Raw genomic sequence first — 26,061 nt, 5'->3', positions numbered from 1 at the left:
GACGGCGGCGACGACACGTCTGCTATGTACCAGGTACTGATGTGACATATATTAAATGATTCCATCGCCTCAAAAGTCTTGTGAGGTAGAAACTCTTATCCTCATTCATCAGAAGAGGAAACTGAAGAACAGAGAGGTTAAGAACTTGTCAAAGTTCCATGGCAAGGAAATGACAGAGCAGGAATTCAAACTAAGCTGTTTTGTAACAGCGATTTTATTTTGTCCACAACCTATAGGGCCTCTCATATATGAGCACTATGTGTGCATATGTACAAGTTTTTTCCCAATAACACAGGCCATATATAGTGATTATCTTTTCCTTACTCATAAAATGTGTCCATGACTGAGTTAGGGAATTGTGTGAATGCAAAAAGAAGAAAATAACCTACAATTCCATTAATATTTTGATTCTAATTAAACACTTTTTGTCTATGTAGTTTGGGACCCTCTTACTCTAGTTTTTTGCTTAAGATGTGCCAGTCAGAGTGAGTCTGGAAATTTGCTGCTCCATCAGAGTAAAGACAGACACATCTCATCAGCTTTTACACATACCTGCTGCAGCATTTCTTCTGTGGCATTCAGTTTCTCTCTGTGCTCTTCAAGACAAAACTCCAAATCTCGAATCTTCTCTCCCTGAGCCTCCACCTGGTCTGTTAACACACTGACCTATATTTATAGTAAAATACTGCAATGAGTGAGAAAGAATTTAGGTTCCACTAGGTGTGATGGTACACACTTACAATCCCAGCAACTTAGGAGGCTAAGGCAGGAGGAGTACAAGTTGAAGGTCAGCCTGGAAAACCTAGCCAGATCCTGTCTTAAAATTTAAAAAAAAAAAATGGTATGGGATGTAGCTCAATGGTAGAATGCTTGCTTAGTATTTTTGAGGCCCTAGGTTTGTTCCTAGGACCACACCCCTGCCCCCCCCCAAAAAAAAAGGAAGGAAGGAAAGAAAAAAGAAAAATAGAATTTGGATTCTATTGGCATACTTTATTTCTCTAAGTGAACACAAACTAGAATAATCTCACTACTCATGGTGGTAAAGAAAAACAATCTGAGGGGCTGGGGTTGTGGCTCAGCGGTAGAGCGCTTGCCTAGCTTGTGAGATGACCTGGGTTTGATTCTTAGCACTATATAAAAATAAATAAATAAAGGTATTGTGTCCAACTACAACTAAAAAATAAATATTAAAAAAAAAGAAAAAGAAAAGCAAAACAATCTGAGAAGACTACAGAGGTCTTTTACAGTACTATTTACATGTTGCTTCTGGATCTAAGAATTCCTGTTCAGTTTATGAGAAAATTAGTGCTGACTGGGGATGTGCAATGCTTTATAGATTTCAATCATTGATGAAAAAATTTATGAACACAAATTCTGTTTGGGGGGATGTAGGAGATAGTATTAGAATGGAAGAGAGGAAATGAAGTTAATATTTGAAGCAGATATTGTCAAGGAGTATTCAAATATGATGCTTGAAGAATAAGGAAAAGAACCCAGGGAATTTAAATTCCACAATATCTTTCAAGATCACACTAACTGCAAATGTATTCAAAGCCAAGATGCAGGGCTAGGGGTGTAGCTCAATGCTAGAGTATGTGCTTAGCATGCATAAAGCCCTGGTTCAAGTCTAAGTATTAAAAAACAAACAAACAAACAAACAAACACCCAGGGTACAATGAAACATATTCAAAGATCCACAAGAAACTGTAGGCTTACTCCTTCATCCTTAGTACTTATTGAGATCTACATGTTTTTCCTCACTGATTATCAGCCTAATAAATATAATAATATAATAAATATTCATTTAGTCAAAATACCAAAGTAAAAATTACTTGTCCAAACACTATGAGGAACTAAGTAAATTTAGTCTACAAGCAGGATTCCACTCACTGTTGTGTTCTATTCTGTTTGATCCATGGTATCATTTTATAAATAGAAAAATTATACATATATTCATATTCAGAAATTATAACATTGATATTTTTATACTACAGTTATATATTTGAATTTCTGTTACATATTAAAACATCAGATCAAATGATGGATGATATTAGAAAGTCAGATCAGATGATTCAGACTGGCCCTGAAGGGCTGAGGCTAAGAACTGCTCCCTCTAGGCTGGATACACACTCCACCACCATCCTCACTACTTCCTAGTGTGTACAGATGGTCTACTACACTTTTATTTAGCAACCTTGTTGTTGTAAGTATCTGAACTGACCATCTCAATTTAAAATCATCTTCTAAGTACAGGCTTCCCTTGGTATCTGTGTGGGATTTATTCTAGCATCCCTGCAAAACCAAATCTGTAGAAGCTCAAATCTTTATATAAAACAGCATAGTATTAAATATGGTCTATGAACATCCTCCCATATGCTTTAAATCACCTCTAATTACCTAACACAATGTAAATGCTATGTAAACAGTTGTCATATATATCGTTTAGGAAATAATGACAAGAAAAAAAAAAGTCTGTACATGTTTAGAACAGCTTCAATTTTTCCAAATATTTTTGATCCAAAGTTTGGAGGGCCAACTGTACATCATGAGAAAAGTAACATTTAAAATTACTTGCCTGAAGAACAAGGGATTCTTTATCGTTTTCTAAGCGAGCTAGCCTTTCTTGATATACATCTCCATTCCCAGGTAAGTGTCCGTTTGTCTGAAAAAGGAAATAATAATGTTAAGACTGACTCTCTTTTTAGATTGATGTTGTGAGTAAACAAAAATTGTATATTTTAGTCCAAGGAAGTGGAATTACATTCAGCACAGCTGTCACTGCCATTAATGGAATATATGAGAATTCATTTACTTATATACATAAGAAAGGCACATTGGACATTTGGATATGACTTTATCAACCTAAACAACTTCTTAACAATCAGAAAATAATGACTCTCAGGAACAGCATTACTTATACTCTTCAGTGACAACTGACACACTCTCAGAATCATACAAGGTCTTGAGAGTGTATGGTGGGGTCTGATATCACTGTTTTCCCTGAACCCTCAGTTATCACTGATTCCGGGTATAGAGAGAGGTTCAGACCTTCGACACTCTTCTATTCCCACCATATCCATCCCCAGGCTCCACATCCAGGACAGCAGATGCCTGCCTTTAAGTAGAAGAGAAAAGGGGCAACTTAAACCCTGGGCTTCTTCCTGTTCCCTCAGGTCTTCTAATCTCAGGACAAACATTCCCTACTTCTTTGAAGCCTTGAGTCCTGGAAGCCTTTCCTTCTTCTCCCAAAAGCTTAACCATTCAGTGAACACTCATAGCACTGACTCTGCTTATCAGTGTCTTACCACTTTCTCTCTTCACCTCGGTAACTTCTTGTGAGTTTGTTTGTTCATGTAATGTCATGTTCAGCTCCTGGGAAAAGCCCCTAAACTGGTATCCTCTTATAACTTCCATAGCATCTGGCTTAGTGCTCTGCACATACTGACACTCAAATCTTTCTTTTCTCTCCTGCCTCCTTTTTTTTTTTTTTTTAAGTCAGATTTGGGTATATTTATACCACATGCATGGTACAAATGCCAAAAGAGGTATAGATTAAGAAGGAAGTATAGATTCCTTTTCTCAGCTATCTCACTGGCAAGTGACTTGAAAAAGCTCACAAAGAGCAGAAGTGTAAAAATACCACTTTAACATATAATATGTGATTTGTGTCTTGTAATCTCATTTAACTAGTTCACAATCATCTAATACGCGATCCTCACAGAATTTCTAGATTCTTTATTCAAATACAACAGAAATAAAAGCTAGCTGGAGTCCAGAATGGATAGATGGGGCCATCCAGAGTTTAGCTGAAAAAGCAAGTAACACCTTTAGAACATAGGAAAAATACAAACTTACAAACTGTATATCAGATGTTACATCTGATATGATGTCTATTATTTTTCCAATTAACTGGTGCCATTGTTCTACCTTTCCAATTAATGCAGTTTCCAGTATTATTTCTGGGAATAACAAAAGTCATTTGTTGGGAAGGAAAAACCAAACAAAAATGAGGCTTCAACAACAACAAAAACCCCAAATTTCAGGATGTTTTGTCTACAAACTTAGGCATGCTGGATCATATTTCCCAAGAGGCCAAAGAAAAATCAGAAGCTAATGTAGTAAGTGTGCAATGTACATGTAGGGTAGATAAAAAAATTAAGATCAGCTATTTGACCACATACCTATACAATTACCACTACATAACTCTGTTCATGTTGTTAACTCAAGTGCCCAGAATTAAATTACAAGAGTCTGAAGGAGTGGTCTGAATGACTTCCATCCCTGTGGACTGCTGCAAAGGAAATTCACATAACTTCTTAAGGATAGTTTTTTGGAAAACAGCCAGGAGGCATAATGCATGTTCTCAATTGAAAAAGTGCTGAGACAGGCCCAGTATAACTTTAAATCCCTCATTTTGATTACGAATACTAACAGGCATCTGGTTTTAAAATGCCACACAAGCAACTTTTTATAAACATACTTCTCATCAGGAAGAAAAAAAATGCTTTCTGTTTTTAAGTGATGAGATTTTGCCATGTTGCCCAGGCTGAATACTGGGGCTCAAGTGACCCTCCTGTGTCAGTATCCCAAGTAGCTAAGGCCAAGTAGCTGGGTAGTACATACCAGAGCACTCCACCAAAGTATATTCTTATTCTTTAGTATGCTGGGGGTTGAACTCAGGGCCTCATGCATGTATGCATGCACTCTACCAGTGAGCTATCCCCCTAACTCCTTTTTTTCTGATTGGAAGAAATGTAGCCAGATTAGCAGAGTTTCCTTTCAAACTATTAAGTATGACAGAGAAATGGATGTTCCAAAATCAGTTCATCAAAATAAAACAAATGATGGAAACTGATTCAAAATGATCAAAATTATGTTTCTCAATATACTCACACTTATAAACAAACACTTGTTGTACTCAAGATTAGTTTAAAGTTTTTAAAACATTTTTTAAAGCAAAATTTAAGAGTCACTATTGGAATAGTTACATACTTGTGTTAACTTATTCATGTAGGAAAAGATCTGTTCTACCTACTAATACCTCTGCCATAAGACTGTGTTGGAGGTACATCTGTTAGGTTAATACCTTGTCACCTCCATTCTTCCTTCAACTCCTGTGCTCCAGTATCAGATCACTCAAAACCTTCCCAAATATGGCATGCTTTTTCACATACTAATTCCTTCTGCATGAAATGTCTTTCTTTTCTTTTCCTATTTTTTTCTGAGGCTTTAGGGTCCATTTCCACTGGGAGGTGGTAGGTGAGGTCTTCCTTGAAATAATGGTTTACTTCTGTGCAAGTTACAGCATCAAATGCACCTTCATTACAGCAGGCATCACATGAAATGGACTAAGTTTACACTTGGCTATGGATGTGTCCCTTTCTCAGCAGATTCTACGTTCTTTATGAGTAGATTCATCTTGTACCTAACACCATAGGTATTAACTAAATAATTGCTGAATGAAGGAACAATGATGTGTGTTTGACAAACACTGGTTGAATGTAAGATGAATGCATGTTCATTTTTAACCTGGCCTTCTTGCTTCTTGGTAAAACTTTTATTCACGTGTCCCTCCAACCATGTATTACTCAATGGCTAGCCTCTGGATGAGCTCCTTTCTCCTTGTGCCTGTGATCCTTCACCACTATGCTTAGGAGGTGGTCTTGGAGCCTTTTGGATGGACAAGTTGGCACCTTTCTTACACAGCTTTTTAGTACACATTTCACTACATTTACTTCTCCATCTTTCCTTTCTTCCAGCCAGTGTCCGGGGAACTAAAAGCTCAACATTCCCCTTCTGTTTGGAACCCTGATTTCCTGTTTCCTTTAGACCATCCTCTATACTTAAGCATTGTGCAATCCCTATTGACCAACATCCATTTGAAAGTTTAAGTCAAACTGGAATCAATGAGGATTTCAAAGTACAACATCCAAATAATGGTGTATATGGAGGATCAAGTGGAAATCCAGCTCTGAAACAGCAGTGAGACTTTAGGAAATTTATGGTGTTCATCAGATTATCCTGGCATGGGGGAAAGAAAAACATCTAAAAAGCTATAATCTTCATAGAATTATTGAATCAAGAACTAGCCAGTAATCTCACCTGGGAATGTGAATTTTCTGAACACACATGGCAAGTGCTATTAGAGTACCACCTACCTTACTCTATTATACATTAGAGTAACACCTACCTTACTCTTCACCATCTAAGTGAAATCTTTCTTATAAATTTTCTTTGAATTATTAAGTATTAAAAATGCAAAATCAAATGTAAGAACTTTTAGTATTTCCCTTTGTACTTGTTTAAAACTTTATTAGAAAATTTCAAATACATGTAAAATTAGACTATCTTAAAACCCCATGCACACACAGCTTAATTTCCATAGTTATTCATTCATGTAAGTGGAAGCCTCTGCCTGTTATTTCCACTTAGAGTATTGTTTTCCCTTGATTTTCTGGGTTCTATTGGTTTGCATTAGACTACAGTTTTCTTCCTTGTTTTCCCATCTTCATTTTGCTTTTTTCTTTCTTCCTGGGCTCTATTCTCCTATCTAAATCCAAAATCAACATACAAGGCAGTGATTTGTCACAATGGTAGTTATTTAGAAAACAGCAACATAATTTGAATGCAATAGACCCAAATCAGGGTGCTATATAAATGAAAATGGGGGGAAAAACCCCAGTCCTTTTATAAGGACACTAAATGTGAATAAATAGTTAGACTAGTATTACTACATATACATAAATACACATATCCTACCCAGTGTCCTTATTGTTAAAAGCAGTTTTAAAAACTGTTTCACAGTCTTGACACACAACTTTATTTTTAAAAGTTAAGCACTGAGGGGGGAAACATGAGGCTCAATCCACTAAGTCTCCTTTAACTAAATGTTATCTCTAGTCACTAAAAGACATGTCTACTACTAGAGTGTTTCTTGTCCTCATCAGTATTATAACTCTACTACTGTGATTAAACATTTACTGCATATCTGCTTTCTGTTAGACATTGTTCAAGGAGACTGAAACTTGAATCCTTCAGCCATCAATACTGAAATCATATTTCACTTGAGTCCAACAGAATAAAACATCTCACACAGTTTGAGTCCAAGAAAGAAAGAGCACAATACCAACAATATTGGAAATCAGTCTTCAGGCAGAGACAGCAATCTGTTCCATGTCCTCTCACCAGATGTGATGGAATGAGGGTATGTGAGTGGCAAAGCTTCATCTTTATGCTGTACATAGGTAATACTCTCAGGGCCACTCTGGCTGCCATTCAATCATCCCTTCCGATTTGCCAGTGCCTATGGTGTACTACTATACCTCTAACTCTAGGTCAGTCCTGCAAACAGCTCACTTGTTTTTTCCCCTCCTAAGTTTCTATTGTAACTCAAAAGATTAAATAAGATCCTCAAACAATAGGAACAATCTCTTTAGAAGCCCTTTGTTTATCCCCCAAATCTCATCATTATTTCTGCTCAAAAAGAAAAAAAGGAAGGAAATACCTCACATATACTTCATCACACCCACAAAGCCCAACCAAACCCTTCAGCTATAAAAAACATCAGTTTATTAAGTGCTGTCAGAACATGCTTCAGAGACAGAACCTTAGGACAAGCTTAAATGTACCCTGCACTTTTCAAGTAGAGCTTCATATGTAGTCAAAAACAGACAATGGATTTTACTTTTGTTTGTTTGTTTTTCTGAGTTTTATTTTCTCAGTGTTTACTTTCAATAGACAGAGAGTGTAAACCAGAGTAAAAACCAGTGCTCTGGAGTGAGAAAACCAGGTGGCCAGTCTCCAAAATTTACTATTGAAAAAGTTAAAAGACACCCGAAATTCTGCCTCAAAAAGCAGATGCCACGTACTGTCATCTGCCAGTCATGACAGAAATATCTTGAGAGGCTTCTTTTACAGCATTTAGGTGTTCTGTTACCAAAATATCAATTGCCAATACACAGAGGCTGCTTGGTTTTACAGTTAATGCATACAAAGCATCCTGGCATGTGTGTGGCCATGGCTGTTGCAGGGTGAACAAGTTGGACAGATTTCCTAGTGTCTCCTAAAAGGCTCTTACAGATACCTTGCTTGAGTGAGAAAGACAAGCTCTGGTCCCCCTGATATTATTTGTATGCAGACCATGATTCCTGAAGCTTCTGCAATTGGGAAAAGGCTACATGTTGAGAGTACATTATCCTGGTCAGAGGTATATTCCAAAGTTCTGAGTTGATAAAGAAATGAAGGTCCCCGAGTCCCTAGTAGACAAGCGCCAGCTCCTATCCTGGTGTAGTAGTAGCACAGTCATTCATTCATTCACCCCTCTCATTCATTTATTTGATAATTGTTGAAAGCCAACTATGCGACAAGATGCATATCCAGCAAAAAGCGTCTCTCAAGTTTGGGAAGGATAATACAAAGCAAGAAAAAATGTTGTCCCTATTGTCCTTCTCACTTACTGGTTCTTTATTCACTTACATACTTACATACAGTAACAGAGAAAGCTCCTTCCATTCAATCCTAACAAATACCAGCAGTCAGGGATACCATTAAAAGTACACCTCTCATCTCTTACTCTGCCCTGGCCTCTCAACTGGGAATTCTGACAACTTGGTCAATTTGTTTTCCTATGCTGAAGCTCAGAGTAAAAACTGCTACAATTTTAGCTAGGATGTCTCCCTGAGATACTGCATAACTCAGATGACTGTGATCCTTTATAGGACACAAGCTTAAGATGTATCTTGTTTGCCAAGGCTTGAAAAAATATCTTCCAGAGGCACACATGAAAAGAGAGGCTGGTCAGAGAGCAGCAGGGGTGGGAGGAGGGTGGGATGGAATGAACTGTGCAGCAAGGAGTCAGGGACCCAGGGAGTATTGCCAGCAGCCCTGGGGAGAACATATCCTATGGTTGAACTCTTTAACGAGTATTCATACTTTTACAGAAACTTTTTTTGGGGGGCGGGGGGGGGGGGTTCTTAATGGGTCCCTTTATTTAACTTACATGTTATGCTTATTGATAAATTTTGGCTTGTTTCTACATTTTTTTTCCCATACTGGAAATTGAACTCAGGGGGCACTCTACCACTGAGCTATATCCCCAACCCTTTTAATTGTTTTTGCTTTGAGATAGGGTCTCACTAAGTCACCCAGGTTGGTCTTGAACTTGTTGATCCGCCTGCCTCAGCCTCCCAAGTCCCGGGATTACCAATGTGAGCCACTGTGACTCATGGTGTTTTTTATTTTCATTTATGAACTTTAATAGATCATACATAGATGGGATATAATTTCTCATTTTTCTGAGTGTATATGTTTGCAGAAACATATTGGTCATGCAGTCACATATATACATACAGTAATAATGTCTATTTCATTTTACTATTTTTCCTATCCCCCCATCCCCTCCTTTTTCCTCCCATCACTTCCCCCTACCTAAGGTAATCTAAGATAACACTATTCTTCTCTAGTACCCCCACCTTACTGTGAATTAGCATCCTTATATTAGAAAAAAAAACTGGCCTCTGGTTTTGTGGGATTGGATTATTTTGCTTAGCATGATATTCTCCAATTCCAACCATTTACTGACAAATGCCATGATTTCACTCTTCTTTAAAGGTGAGTAATATTCCATTGAGTACATATACCACATTTTCTTTTTTTTTATTGGTTGTTCAAAACATTACAAAGCTCTTGACATATCATATTTCATACATTAGATTCAAGTGAGTTATGAACTCCCATTTTTTACCCCAAATACAGATTGCAGAATCACATTGGTTACACATCCACATTTTTACACAATGCCATATTAGTAACTGTTGTATTCTGCTACCTTTCCTATCCTCTACTATCCCCCCTCCCCTCCCCTCCCATCTTCAATCTCTACCCCATCTACTGTAATTCATTTCGCTACTTGTTTATTTTCCCATTCCCCTCACCACCTCTTATATGTAATTTTGTATAACAATGAGGGTCTCCCTCCATTTCCATGCAATTCCCCCTTTCTCTCCCTTTCCCTCCCACCTCATGTCTCTGTTTAATGTTAATCTTTTCTTCCTGCTCTTCCTCCCAGCTCTGTTCATACTTGCTCTCATTATACACGTACCATGCTGTTTTTGTTACTATTGCTCTGTAATATAGTTGGAAATCTGGTATCGCTATACCACCTGATTCACACTTCCTGCTTAGAATTGTTTTGCTATTCTGGGTCTTTTATTTTTCCATATGAATTTCATGATTGCTTTATCTATTTCTACAAGAAATGCCATTGGGATTTTGATTGGCATTGCATTGAACCTATAGAGAACTTTTGGTAATATCGCCATTTTGATGATGTTAGTTCTGCCTATTCATGAACAGGGTATATTTTTCCATCTTCTAAGCTCCTCTTCAATTTCTTTCTTTAGGGATCTGTAGTTTTCATTGTATAGGTCTTTCACCTCTTTTGTTAGGTTGATTCCCAAGTATTTTATTTTTTTTGAGGTTATTGTGAATGGAGTGTTTTTCCTCATTTCCGTTTCAGAAGTTTTGTCACTGATATACAGAAATGCCTTTGATTTATGTGTGTTGATTTTATATCCTGCCACTTTGCTGAATTCATTTATTAGTTCTAGTAGTTTTTTTGTAGACCGTTTTGGGTCTTCTAGGTATAGAATCATGTCATCCGCAAATAGTGATAATTTAAGTTCTTCTTTTCCTATTTTTATGCCTTTAATTTCTTTCGTCTGTCTAATTGCTCTGGCCAGTGTTTCGAGAACTATATTGAATAGAAGTGGTGATAGGGGGCATCCCTGTCTTGTTCCAGATTTTAGAGGGAATGCCTTCAATTTTTCTCCATTCAGAATGATGCTAGCCTGAGGCTTAGCATAGATAGCTTTTACAATGTCGAGGTAAGTTCCTGTTATCCCTATTTTTTCTAATGTTTTGAACATAAAGGGATGCTGAATTCTTTATATGACCATTTTTCTGATGACTCTAGGTCCTCCTGAATATTTAGGCTGTCCTGCATTGTTTGTACTCCTCTTCTTCCTTGCTTTTTCATGCTGCTCATGTTACTTCTTGTTCTGTTTGAGTGCTGAGTTACTGTTTACTCCTATAAATTTATTTGATGCTTGGGAGGAAAGGTATTAGAAGGGAAGGGAAGGAGTCACTAAAGAGAATGAGAGTAAGCAGGTAGAATTCAAGGAAGGGGGAATAAGAAAATTGAAAAGAAATGAAAAGACAGAAGAAAAAAAAAGAATAGGAAATAAAAAAAATTTAAAAAATAATAAAAATAAAATAAAATAAAATAAATTTTAAAAAACAACAACAACAAAAAGAAAATGAAAAAAAAAACAACCCAGATTAAAAAAAAAAATTAATAAATGCAGTCTTAGAGTTTGATTAACTTCTCTTCCTGTAGGTGGAGCTGTGCCCACCGGGCCAAGCTTCTCCTCTCTATAGGCAGGAGCCAATCAGTGTGCAGCAGCTCTTCCTCCTGGACTGGGTGGGTCTCCAATCCTGAGTGCCTAGGGCCTTCTCTTGTGTCTAGTCACTTCCCCAAATTTCCTCGAGCCAGGCCCCGCTCACCAGTGACGCTCACCACAATACTGGCTACACGCCAGGTCTGCTGCTCCTGGGAGCCCTGTTTTCATGAACGCCTGGGCACACTCTCCCTGTTTGCCATTCCCTCGGACCCTAAGTTTGTAGAGCTTGGGGCTGAGAACCCCCAGCGAATTTGCTTGCCCTCCGGTAGCCACGACCCCGTAAGCTGGTGCAAGAGACCTCAGTTATCAGCACTGGTGGGAGCGGTAGCCGGGAGTTCTGAGCCGCAGGTCCCGCGCCACTCCTGATTCCCCCGTGCAGGCAGGGCTGTTCGCCAGGCGGGCGGGGCCTTTCGCAGAGCCAGGTGGGCGGGGCCTTTTGCAGAGCCGGGAGGGAGGGAGCTGTTCACCCGAGGGGGGGGGGGCGGCGGGGGGGCGTGCGGTTCACAGAGCCGGGCTGGCGGGGGCCAGGCAGGCAACGGCCGTTCGAATGTTCGCCGCTATGTGTGGGCAATGGCCGTTCGGTGGCGGCCGGCAGGACTGTGCCCCTGCGCCACGTGGCCGAGATACACTCGTCTGGGACAAACTTACATCTCCAATAAACTTACTAATTCCCGGCAGGTCTCTTTTCAGCAGAATTTTGCTAGAAGCTTCTCAGCAGGTAGCATGTAGGTGTATTAATGGGTCTCTCTGATCCCGTTACTGTGGAGGAATTGCCCACATTTTCTTTATCCATTCATCTATTGAGGAACACCAAGGTTGATCCCATAGTATAGCTATTGTGAATTCAGCTGCTATAAACATTGATGTGGCTGCATCACTATAGTATATTGATTTTAAGTCCTTTGGGTATAAACCAAGGAGTGGGATAGCTGGGTCAAATGGTGATTCCATTTCCAGTTTTCTAAGGAATCTCCATAGTGCTTACCATAGTGGTTGCACCAATTTGCAGTCCACTAGCAACATATGAATGTACCTTTTCCATCACATCTTTGCCAACATTTATTGTTGCCTATATTCTTGATGATTGCCATTCTTTACAGAAACTTTTAAAAATGCACATTTGGAATTAATATTATCTACTTTTTAAAAAGTATACAAATAAGTAATATATTATGATAACTGAACAGATAAGAGAAGCGTTTTGTTTAAAATGATATTTTTAGAACTTCTGCTGACTCTGAGATTGTCTCAAAATTACAACTGCCACATAATCAGATGCATTTGGGATATCATTGTCTGACCCCCTTGCTGATAAGGATCAGGTCATGGTCCTCAGTTTCATTGACTGGAAGAAAATATTGCAAGAACTTTCCAGGGTAACTCATCTAATTAGATCAAAAGTAAATGAGGGCTGGGATTGTGGCTCAGTGGTCGAGCGCTCGCCTAGCACGTGCAAGGTCCTGGTTTTGATCCTCCGCACCACATAAAAATAAGTAAATAAAGATATTGTGTTCAACTACAACTAAAAATTTTTTTAAATAAATAAAGTAAATGAAGCATCTTTGGTTTTTGCCTCTTGTTTTATTCTTTCCTTCTCTTTATACTTGAGAAAGCACACTTAATTTGAAAGGTTTAGGACCAAGTTAAGGGAATAGATATAAGTAAATTAGATAGGTATAAATAAATAAATGTAAAAACAACAACAATAATAAACCCTTATCTCTCTAAATCCACATTCACTTCTTGTTGCCAGTTTTAGGATGATAACTAAATCTTTGTGAGTTCAGTGAGGTATTTGTCATTTTGTGGATTCAAAATGTTAAATAATAAGATAGAACGCAACCAAAAATACAAACCAACAAATCAGTACTCATCCAAGGAATAAACAAATGACTTTAGTTCATTTGAATATACATACTATTCTATCATTCATAGAGTATCACTCATTATGCACATAATGATTGAGCAGTTAACGTATGCCAGATGTCATTCTAGACATCAGAAATACAATGGTTTAAGGTCTTCAGGGAATAGTCCGAGAAGGGGAATAGCTGGGTCAAATGGTGGTTCCATTCCCAGCTTTCCCAGGAATCTCCAAACTGCTTTCCAAATTGGCCGCACCAATTTGAAGTCCCACCAGCAATGTATAAGTGTACCCTTTTCTCCATATCCTCGCCAGCACTTGTTGTTGTTTGACTTCATAGTGGCTGCCATTCTTACTGGAGTGAGATGGTATCTTAGAGTGGTTTTGATTTGCATTTCTCTGACTGCTAGAGATGGTGAGCATTTTTTCATGTACTTATTGATTGATTGTATTTCTTCCTCTGAGAAGTGTCTGTTCAGGTCCTTGGCCCATTTGATGATTGGGTTATTTGTTGTCTTATTGTCTAATTTTTTGAGTTCTTTGTATATTTTACTCTGGATATTAGGGCTCTATCTGAAGTGTGAGGAGTAAAAATTTGTTCCCATGATGTAGGCTCCCTATTTACCTCTCTTATTGTTTCTCTTGCTGTGAAAAAAACTTTTTTAGAAAGTACTATAGGGATACTGCCACATCAATGTTCACAGCAGTACAATTCACAATAGCTAGACTGTGGAACCAACCCAGATGCCCTTCAATGGATGAATGTATTAAAAAAATGTGGCATCTATACACCCTGGAGTATTACGCAGCACTAAAAAATGACAAAATCATGGAATTCGCAGGGAAATGGATGGCACTAGAGCAGATTATGCTTAGTGAAGCTAGCCAATCCCTAAAAAACAAATACCAAATGTCTTCTTTGATATAATAAGAGCAACTAAGAATAGAGAAGGGAAGAAGAGCAGGAAGAAAAGATTAACATTAAGCAGAGACATGAGGTGGGAGGGAAAGGGAGAGAAAAGGGTAATTGCATGGAAATGGAGAGAGACCCTTACTGTTATACAAAATTATATATAAGAGGTTGTGAGGGGAATTGGAAAATAAACAAGGAGAGAAATGAATTACAGTAGATGGGATAGAAAGAGAAGATGGGAGGGGAGGAGAGGGGCGATAGTAGGGGATAGGAAAGGTAGCAGAATACAACAGTTACTAATATCGCATTATGTAAAAATGTGGATGTGTAACCGATGTGATTTTGCAATCTGTATTTGGGGTAAAAATGGGAGTTCATAACTCACTTGTAGCTAATGCATGAAATATGATGTGTCAAGAGCTTTGTAAGGTTTTGAACAACCAATAAAAAAAATAAAAAATAAAATATTTTTACAAATGGAAAAAAAAGAAATACCATGGTTTATTTTTTTGTGGCTTAAAGGAAAAATTCTGTAATTCATGATGCTTACATTGTGGTTGGAAAGACAGAAATAAATCATATAAATATGATAAATACATAGTACATAAGAAAGTGGTGAATGCTAAGCAAAAAGACTAAGCAGGGAGAAAGAATGAATGTGAATATTTTAGACAAGATGAAAAGAGCCCCACTGAGAGTACAACTTCTGAGTAAATACCAGGAGATTGTAAGGGTGCTATCTAGCCACCTGAAGAAAACTTTCCAGGGAGAGTGAGCAGCTGTGAATAAGCCCTGAGGCTAGTACTTGGCATGTCTGAACATCAGTGATACCTCCACTGCAGTTTCTGAAAAAGGAGTGACGGACCTAACATATTCAGATATCTTCATTATCATCATTATCATCATCATCACTTTTCATCATCCTCAGAAAAACTTTAAAAGAAAGATTAAGCACCACCACTGAAGGATGGATCATACAATATGCACTCAGATATAGAGAGGTAAATTGGGTGTCAATGAAAGAACATTCAGTGCAGGATGCGCTGGGAGTACCAGCATTTGCTACACCTTACAAAAAAATATTTTAGCTATAGTGTGTGCTATTAAGCCTTCCGGAGCAAGCAGCTTTTACTTTTACCACAGATCCAGAAACAGATCTTGATCCTTCCACACAAATTGTCATTAGTTTTTATATAAACAAAATTAATTCATAAACTATTCATACATCTTACTAAAAATTAAGTATCCTTTAAATATTTGAAAATACCACCTCTCCTATCTTTGAATCTGTTTTGTGATATTCTTTAGATTTTACGTGTCCAACACATATCTTTTAAAAGGTGGAGGGGGGGCAGTGCTGGGGGTTGTGGCTCAGTGGTAGAGTGTTTGCCTAGCATACATGAGGCACTGGGTTCGATCCTCAGCACCACATAAAAATAGAGATATTGTTGTCCACATAAAACTAAAAAAATAAATATTTTAAAAGGGGGGGTGGTATTTACCATTGTGTCTAAAGGAAGGGCAGCTCTACCACATCATCAATTTTTGAGAAGACCTTAAAAGAAGGCTCGTTGTTCTATAAACCACTTAAAGCCCAAATCCAGAACTGGAATTGGAATGAAATGATTGGCACTAACTAGTAGATGGCACTTCATATCAAATGCCACTACTAAACTTCTATTGCTTTTTTTTTTAATTTAAAGAGAGAGAGAGAGAGAGAGAGAGAGAGAGAATTTTTAATTTTTTTTTTTTTTTTTTTTTTTTTTAGTTTTTTCAGCGGACACAACATCTTTGTTTGTATGTGGTGCTGAGGATCGAACCTGGGCTGTACACATACCAGGCGACCACACTACCACTTGAGCCACATCCCCAGCCCCTTCTGTTGCTTTTTGAAGTGTCTTACTCATTACACTTTCTATGGCTGAGCTATAACCTTAGCCCCTCATTACACTTTCCATAGAGAATTGTCATTGAATCATTTGTAGTGAACTTCCCATTATCACTGAGACAGCATCTATTATTATATTTACAAGACCATTTGTTTTAAGCCATAACTGGTTATTCAGACACAATTTAAAAGCCAGTACTTATGAGCAAATTAGTGACAGGTTGGCACTCATAGACGGAAATGGCACTTTTTAAAAAAAGTTATTCTTAAAACGAATTGGAATCTCTTAAGGGATAAAAGAGAAACTAACATGTTACCCTGTAGTTTTTTTCTAGTTCTAATTAGGTATTTTACACTTTAAATTTTGGAATAAGCAACCAAGATTCACAGCACAAATACACTGCACATGGACACTTACCATTTGACTCTGAAGCCACTCAATAAGTGTTTCTGCTGTAGAATCGGGAATCTGGCATCTCAAGCCCTCCTTCTCATCTGTTTCCATCATCTCTAACAATCCACGAAGATCTTCTACAAGGTGTAGAGCTCGCAAACTTCCCATGAATGGAGAGGTGGGAGACTGGCAATCGAAGATCCCATTGGAATATTCCAGGGCCTTAGAACCTAGATTAAAAAAAAAAAAATCAGACAGAAAGCAAGAGAATTTATGATAGATAAAACATCATAGCTGAAGGGGATAAACCACCTAATTAATCAAAACAAGAAACAGGGTAAGACAACAATTTTATCATGTAAATCTTCCCAAGTCACAGATATTTGATGGAAAAATAAAACCATCTAATTGATGATACTTATCAATGGTGCAATATCTAAGGAGGCCAACTGTGTGGTATAAAAAGAAAAAGAACATGGTAGTCCTTGATGTAAGGTGTGCTGCGCCCAGAAAACGACAGATAAGAAGGTGGCACAGCAGTTTTGGTAGAGTAATGCATTTTAGAAAACAAAAATTTTAGAGAATTTATAGTCTTCAAATTCCCTGAAAAGGAGTTATACATGGAGGCAGAAATTTGATAGCACAATTCCAAAGACAAGAAGTCCAACTCCCAGTTAACTTGACAGAATTTAATCTTTGAAGTTCAATGAATTACATGTGTACATTTGTATATGCAAATGTGAGCTATGTGTATAAACATTTCCCCCTATTATTTTTGGCAGCCTAGCATCAACTTCTCATTAGCATCAACTTTAAAAAATAGTTTTTACTATCTTTAATGTAGCTTAGTGGTAGAATGCTTGCCTAGCATATACAAAACCATGGGTTTGATTCCCACCACTCTCTCCCCACTTGGGGGAAAAATTATGGACATTTTGTTTTCCTGTTACTTACAAGAGAAAACATTACACACTGCTTAAATTCATACAACTGACCCAAAGCCCATTCTGAAAACAAGCATATATTGCTCTTTGTCTCTTTTTATTTTCTGATCTGTCCAAAATGACTTAAATTTCTGGCTTAGGAAATGGTAGATAGAGGGTTATGAAATGAAGTGAGATACAGGCTACTAGAGAGACTTCCAGGGAAAGATACTAAACTCAATTTTTGTTTGGTTGGTTGGTTGGTGTTTTATGCTAGGGATTGAACCCAGGCACACATTACATAACTCAATGTTTTAAATAATGACACTGATGTACCTCTATGACATTTCAGGGGAGAGATCTGGCTGGCAATTAGAGTTATAGACCTGAAGTTTAGTGTATTGGGACTTTACCAGAGTCACTGGTAAAGTGTATATTGAAGAGAACAGATCATTCAATGGATGTGGGGTAGAGCACTAACCCTCAAAATAAGGTCCATGAACCACTGACATCAGAACAGCCTGAGATGCAAATTCTTTAACCTTGATGAAAAATCTAGGATAAAATTGGAATTTTTGACATTTAAAAATAAAATTTGAGAATAATTCTGGTAGAGAATGGAGAAGAACAAAGATAAAATCATGGGGAACCTAAAGACATTGGGCAGAGAACTAATAGTGAAAATAAGACAAAGTGTAGGAAGTAATAGAAGAGTTGTAATGAAAAAGTCAAATGAGCAGAGGAACTGTCGTTATTCCATTCTTCAGAAGATCAGATTACCTGCTATAATACCATCCATCTGCTCTAGTGCCGCAGCCAACATGTCACTTGCATCACTCATCATTTTCTTATTTATCAATGGCAAATTTGGATGAAGATCTGAAAAGAAATAATATCATTACATGCTTAAAATGATGCATGCCTACTAGTGCAGTCTGCTAATTCCACTTCAAATTATAACTCCACTTGGCAGTCAAATAGAGAGAGAGAGAACTTCAGAAGTAGTGGAGCTGAATTAACTGAATTTTTAAATATGCTGTGGCCAATCATCTACTTTAAGTACCCATATCAGTTAATAAAATAAGTTTTAGTTCTTGCACTCAAGGTTATTTGAAGTTCAGTAGAGGCCTGCAGGTATAGCTCTCAGGTAGAGCATTTGCCTAGTATGTACAAGGCTCCGTTTTCACTCGCCAGCACAGCAATCAATCAATCAATCAATCAATCAATCAAAACCCAAAACAATGATTTCCATGTTGTTCTCTTTAGAGCCCCAGGAGTCTGCAAAGGGCATCAGGAAGGTGATAGAAGCCTAATGAGGGCCATGAGGGCTGCTGATAGATAAGACTTCTTTCTGACTGTACCATTTCTACCCAATCTCTGCTCTCTTAATTTTTCAGTATTGGGAATTGAACCCCAGGGGTACTCTACCATTGAACTATATTCCCAGCCCTTGTATTATTTTTTGAGATAGGGTCTTGCTAAGTTGCCTTAGCTTCCCAAGTTGTTGAAACACAAGGGTGTTCTACTGCACCTTGCTTTTAAAATTTTTCTAAATACAAGTTTATAGTAAGATCTAAGAAAAGGGTTCAACTGTATATATACACAGTCATCCCTTGGCATCCCTGGGGGACTGGTTTGAGGACTCCTCCTTGGATACCAAAATCCATGGATCCTAAATGCCTTTATATAAAATGATATGCTATCTGCATAGATTACTTATAATACTTAATACAATATAAATGGTATATAAATAGTTGTAAAATTGCATTGTTTAGGAACTAAAAACAAAAACAAAGTCTGTACATGTTCATCAGAGATGCAATTTTTAAAAACATTTTCCATCTGCAGCTGGTTATATCTGTGGATACAGAGGGCCAACCGTACTAAACAACCCTACCCCCAACTACTGGTACTTTGTAATATAACAACAGCTATCATGTACTGAGTACCTGTAGTGGTCCCCACACTGTTACGTAACTATTTATAATATTCATAACAACAACTCTATGGAATGGATACATTTATCTCTCCATTTTATAAATGAGGACTGAGATGTTTGATATTTGTAAGGAAACAGCAAGTAAATAGAGAAAAGAATGTCCTTCATATAACCAAGGTCTCTCTGACTTCCATTATAATGGTGAATTTTGATTTGATTCTATCTCAGGAGTAGATTTATTCTGAAATTGTGTCACAATTTTTACCTGTTAAAATATATCAAAATTATACTTCTAAAAAATTGGCCACTGATAGGAAAAAGTCAAGATTATGTGATTTTCAACATTAATTAATTAATGCTTTTTTAGGTACCAGTGTAGGCAGCCATGTAGATTCTCCCAAAAGGCCCGAATAAGGCTCTTGCTGTTTTGTAGATATTGTGGTATACTAAATATCTGGGAAATAAAGAACACGCTGTTTAACAGAAACCTTTGCCCTCTGTTGCCAAGCAGCCACATAGTACTTACCACTTTATCTTCATAAATATATTTATAGCTCTGTTATCAGTTTCTTGGATCAGTTCTCTCCTATTCTCTTTAATAAAATGCCACATAATTCTTCTGAAATATTACTTTGAGCTTTTTAAAATGTTAGCTTATAGTAAGATCAAGTAGGTGTCCGACAGGCAAACGCTTTAAAATACTTGCTGTCCATATCTTGTGCGTTTTGTTTGTTTGTTTGTTTGTTTGTTTTGGTTGTTGTTTAATCAGAAACCAAGAGGTCAACAAGCTAGGTTATAAACCTGGAGAATTTTTAAATTTTTACTCAAATACTCAGCTGTCACAGACCAAAGAGATGGGACACAAATTTAATAGCCACAATTCAGGCTGGATATTTGAAGTATGAAAACTGAGAGTATAACAGATTAAGTAGAAGAGTGTGACAATCCCTGAATTTCACATGATTAAGTGGCTCCCATTCCCTTTCATTTTAAAAGTAGCAATATATACACACATGTGTACATATATAAACATGTACATATGTGTACATATAAAACAAAGACAAACATATCAGGCTCAGCTATAGACACAGAAATACCAATAAAAGTAATGCCCACATTAGAAAAACATTTACCACTTCACTAAATTACAAAATCCAATATTTGTCTTTTTTATATTTTGTGTAGAACAGAATCACTTTCTCAAGTGTGACATGTAGTTCTCTATTTCATCAGTGTTTCAGTGAGCCTTTTAAATGCTATGACAAGGAGGGGTGAGACAGCCTCACATATGTTTGTCAAGTGGGTGAGGAGTCAATTTTAAAAAATACTCCAAGCTGGGCATGACTACCCACTCCTATAATCCCAGTAGTGCAGGAGGCTGAAGCAGGAGGATTGAGAGTTCAAAGCCAGCCTCAGCAACAGCAAGGCACTAAAAAAACTCAGTAAGACCCTGTCTTGAAATTAAAAAAAAAAAAAAAAAAAAAACCACTGCAGCTCATTAGAGACCCAATCCTTTGTTTAAAATAATGACAATATTGAATTGCTAAAAGAGCTTATAAATGCTTACTTTCAGTCTCTACATTTATCATACAGCAGCCTACAAGTAACAGTAAGGGAACAATAGTAAGACATGTAATAAAGCATATATAATTTGGCAAAGGTGGTAGGTGCTAAGGAGGAAAAGATAGAGTGGGATAAAAGGGTCCCGGGTTTGGAGGGGCTTGCAATTACATAGGTGGTCAGGGAGCAATGACAGATTCAAAGGCCACAGAGCTCTCTAATAAATTGAGAGTAGTTGGATATAGGTGATCTACAGATCAGTATTATACAAGTATAGAATTCCTAAAGATAATTAAAAAATGGAAGGGGTGAGCACATAGACATGTAAAAGAAAAGGAAATACTTTCAAATTTTAAAAACGTAAGGAGATTCTTCATATCTTCAATAATCAAAGAACTTAAAAATGTCACATCATTTGCTACCTGATTAGCAAAATAAATGGCCACTGCCAAGTGTTACAGAGGATGTGAAGTCACAAAATTTCCTATAGAGCAGTGGTGGGATTGTACAATGGTTCCACTACTTTGAATAATGATGTGGCATTATCATCTAAAATTAAACATTCACATTCATTGCCAGTGCAATACTATTTCCTCCAAAGTATATAACCAAGAACAATACATAATATTTTTTCCTTCATATTTTATTGGTTCATATTAATTATATATAACAAACTCATTGTGACAAAATTATAAAAGTGTGGAATATAATTTGCTTTTATTTGGTCCCCAGTACTTCCATTTGCCTTCCTTTTCCTCTCCTCTGCTGATCTTTCTGCTAGTTTTTTTTTTTTTATTTTAGTGTCTTCTGGCTATACATAATAGTGAGATTCACTATGGTATATGCACATACCATATACCTAAATCAAAAGTTAGGTCAGATTCATTCCACTGTTTTTGCCTTATCCTGTCCTTCCTCCCCCCCCCCCCCCAATCTCCTTCCTCTACTCCACTGATCTTCTATTTTGATAGAAATCCCCCATCCTGCCTCTACCCCTCTTTATTTTGGACTAACTTCCACATATCAAATAAAACATTCAGCTTTGGACTCTCTGGGTCCAACTTTTACTTAGCACAATAGTCTCCAGTTCCATTAATTTACTAGCAAATCCCATAATTTCACTCTTATTTATGGCTGAGGAATACTCCCTTGTGTTTATATACAACATTTTTTTAAATCTAAGTTGTTTCCATAGCTTGTCTATTGTGAATTGTGCTTCTATAAACATTGATGTGGCTGCATTCCTATAATATATGGATTTTAGATTTTTTAGAAATATGCTAAGGAGTGGGATGGCTGGGTCATATGGTGGGTTCATTTCTAGTTTGTTTTTGTATTTTTTTTTTTTTGAGAAATCTCCACAGTGCTTTTCAAAGTGGTTGCACTAATTTGCAGTCTCACCAGCAATATACTTTTTCTCCATACTGTCACCATCAATTCTTATTATCTGTATTCTTAATAACTGCCATTCTGAGATTAAATCACAATGTGGTTTTTTTTTTTTATTTGCATTTACCTAACTGCTAGAAATGTTGAAATTTAAAAAAAAAAATGTTTGGGGATATTTGTATTTCTTCTTTTGAAAAATTTCTGTTTAGGTGGGAATGGCAGTGCACACCTACAATTCTATCATTTTAGGAGGCTGAGACAGGAGGAACACAGTTTAAAGCCAGCCTCAGCAACTTAGGGAGGCCCTAAAGCAACTCAGCAAGAGTCTGTCTTTAAATAAAATGTAAAAAAGGGCTGGGTTTGTGACTCAGTGATAGAGCACTTGCCTAATATGTGTGAGGCACTGGGTTCGATTCTCAGCACCATATATACATAAATAAAATAAAGGTCCATCAACAACTAAAAAAAGTGGAGGGCTGGGAATGTGACTCAATGATTAAGTCAGGGTTCAATCCCTGGTGTGTGTGTGTGTGTGTGTGTGTGTGTGTGTGTGTATGTGTGTGTGTGTGTGAGAGAGAGAGAGACAGACAGACATACACAGAGAGACAGAGGGAGAGAGGGACAGAGAGAGAGGGGGAGGTGGGAGAGAGAGAGAGAGAGAGAGAGAGAGAGAGAGAGAGAGAGAGAGAGAGAGATTTCTGTTTAGTTCTTTTGCCCATCTATTAACTGGGTTATTTACTTCTTTTGTGTCTTAAGTTTTTTTGAGCTTTTCATAAATATTCTGTCCTATCTGAGGAGCAGGTGGCAAAGATCTTGCAGTCTGTGGGATTCTCTTCATGCTCTTTTTTTCTTTGCTGTGAGAAGTTTTATAATTTAATACCATTCCACTTACTGACTTTTGTTTTTATTTCTTGTGCTTTAGGGATCTTGTTAAGGAAGTCAGTTCCTGTGATAACCTGTTGAAGTGTTGGGCCTACAGTTTCTTCTAGCTGTTGCAGTTTGGGATCTAATTCCTAGGTCTTTGACCCACTTTGCGTTGATTTTAATACACAAATCTTCACAAGAAGGAATCTTTACAAGAACAAAAACAAAAACAAAAACAAAAAAACCACTCAAATATCCATCTACAGGAGAGAAGATAAACAAACTTTGGTGTCAGGGCTGCCCTGTTAAGGAGCTATGAACACACCTTTAAGTCCTGAGTAAAGAGGTACTGGACTGGTATTGCACCCTGCAATGCAACTAGACTTTACCTCTGCTTGGATAAGAAAGGTGTAGCTCTGGGAGTGGGTGTCACCTGATGGGGTTGAATCACACCCACATGTTTGTGGTAATCCTACCCTTCTGCCCTTTTTTGGATAGAATGTTCCATGGGATTAGTTTCCTCCATTAATAAAACCCGGGTTCGAGGTGTGCTCCCTCCTTTTCTTGCCTGCCTTGCCTACTTGGTGGGAGCTGGGTCAGAGGGGCCATCACAGAACTCAAAGAAAAAGGCATTGCTCTGTCTATGTGTCATTATTTCAGGACAGCCCACTTCTACTGGAGTGACCCTGACCAGTTTAGTCGTGTGCCATAGCACAACAGCACGATACACAGACAGTTGTCAAAACAAACTAAAACCAACATATGTGCAGTATGGACAAATTTATGCAATACAATAGTAAATTTAAGAGTTTCCAGTAACAAGATTTTTTTATAAAGTTAAAGCAATGACATATATGTATTTAATTATTTTATTGGTAATTCATTTTAATTATAATTAAAAGGGTGAGGGCTATGCATAATTTTTTTATTCATTGGTTCTTTAGTTATAAATAAGAGTAGAATCTATTTTGACATAAATATACAAACATGGAATATATCTTGTTCTAATTCAGATCCCAGTACTCTCTAACTCCTTTCTTCTCACAAATATGTATTTAATTGGTTTTCTATATGCACATGCACACACATACACACATACATATCTGTTAATAAATATTCATTATATTGTAAGTAAATATTGATTATACATTTTAGAAATACAAATTCAATGTAACTATAGAAAAAGATTAAAAGGGAATGATAACAAGGTTACTCACAAATTTTTAAGTGATGAATTCAAAAGTGTTTATTACAATACTGAAAATAACCAAGGGTAATTCTAGTTTTGATCATGGTGGGATAGATTTTATTAAATGAACTGTTTCACAAATAGCAAAACAAAGTGGTAAATAAAATACAAAAACATGTTTTGAAGAAGTTGGAGAGGTGACTAGAAGCAGACAGACAGTGGGGGGAATTCAGCTCTTAAGAAAAAGAGAACCAGGAATAAGATTTACCTTTATATAGCTCTCCCCTAGGGCATCACCAGACCCTGTGATACAGAGTGCCTGCTGGGAATCAGGAGAGAACAACTGCAAGCTTACTGGCTCAAAGAACAGGATGGGGTAAAATCCCTACATTATACAAAGATATCTAATTTCTAACACATGGCAGACTATGACAAGAAGATAAAACATAATCCACCCAAACAATAAAAAGATATAAGTAAAAAAAACAATGAGGATGATGAAAAGGAATACTAATAAAATCTTCAATTTCATTAAACCCAGAAGGCAATGGAGGAACAATGGATAAAAAGGAGAAAGAAAAATATCAAAATGCCAAGCTGGTAGACTTAAGTTGAACCATATAAATTATTATGTTAGATATAAATGAAATAAATGTTAATAAACGTTGGGAGTTTCCCTAAGAACTCCCCAGGCCTTTCAGATATGGCGGTGGGCAAATTGCCAGTGGGTGGCTAAGAACTCTGCGGGCCTTTCAGATAAGGAGCCCCTAATGTAACATGGCAGCAGGCAAATTGCCAGTGGGCAGATAACAAGTTGTTTTGAAAATTTTCTAATTGCCCCCCCCACCCGTCTTCCATGCTCGTGGAGAGTTCGTGCCCCCCATGAATCTTATGCAGGGTGGACGTATGAGCACTGTAGGTGATGACCTGACCTTTACTATGATTGGCCCCGGGAGCTTCTGGTTTAAGATAACTGACTTTCACTTTCTATATAAGCTAGCTCCAGCTTGCAATAAAGTGCTTCATCTTTGTCACTGCTATCTGTGTGTGTGCATTTTAATCTCCGACCACGAATCTTGGCTTTTCATTGGTGCCGAAACCTGGGAGGAGAGATTCCTCATTCTGAGGACCCCCTCTCTCAAGGTTCCCCATCCTTGTTTACTTTTTGAGCACTGCTACATTCCACCCAACATCGGCTCTCCAATAGGTGATTCCTTCTGATAGACAATCGGTGAGTCCCCTCCCCCTCTTTGGGAATCCATCTCCAAACGGCTATATGCAAAGGCCTTGACTGAACGTCCAGCAAGGCTCTTGACGCCTAGTTTGGAGGAGAGAATGCACACCACCACGACTTTCACAGTAACGGTGGACTCTCTGGATGCCCATTTCATGGTTGATGAGCTATAAGGGACAGAAGAATAGGTTCTCTCTGACTCTCTTTATCTAAATTTTCCTTCTCCTCTCCTGGGAAAAGCCCTGACTTCAGGCGGCCTGTGACTCCCGGCCTTCCAAAGTCTTGCTGGTTGGGCTCTTTGGTGACGACTCATTTGCCCTCCCGGCCCGTGTCTCTTTGGTTGACTTCTCTTTTCGGGGACGCCTATAGGAAACTCAACCAAAATCTGTTCCAGTCCAAGCCATTCACCTCTTTTCTTCCTGTCAAGAGGCATTATGGGAGCCTC

At 37.6% G+C, this 26,061-nt stretch overlaps 1 protein-coding gene across 11 annotated transcripts in view; it reads right to left on the bottom strand.

The window, feature by feature from the left end:
* PPFIBP1 (PPFIA binding protein 1) overlaps positions 1-26,061 on the bottom strand; it is a gene marked incomplete at its 3' end in the record, with an annotated part of 252,050 nt that overhangs the window by 52,190 nt on the left and 173,799 nt on the right. For all 11 annotated transcript variants that reach the window (XM_081311961.1, XM_081311960.1, XM_081311959.1 and 8 more), the window contains exons 4-7: positions 18,222-18,320; positions 16,543-16,748; positions 2,576-2,662; positions 553-666 (exon numbers count right to left, since the gene is read on the bottom strand). In XM_081311961.1, the coding sequence (XP_081168087.1) occupies positions 553-666; positions 2,576-2,662; positions 16,543-16,748; positions 18,222-18,285 (471 nt within the window). In that variant the 5' untranslated portion in view covers positions 18,286-18,320. The remainder of the gene's footprint in view (positions 1-552; positions 667-2,575; positions 2,663-16,542; positions 16,749-18,221; positions 18,321-26,061) is intronic.

This window comes from Spermophilus citellus (genome assembly GCF_964194105.1).
Source record: "Spermophilus citellus genome assembly, chromosome: 10".
NCBI lineage: Eukaryota > Metazoa > Chordata > Mammalia > Rodentia > Sciuridae > Spermophilus > Spermophilus citellus.
The sequence above is the reverse complement of the archived record's forward strand: the minus strand, read 5'-3'. Positions and strand labels throughout refer to the sequence as shown.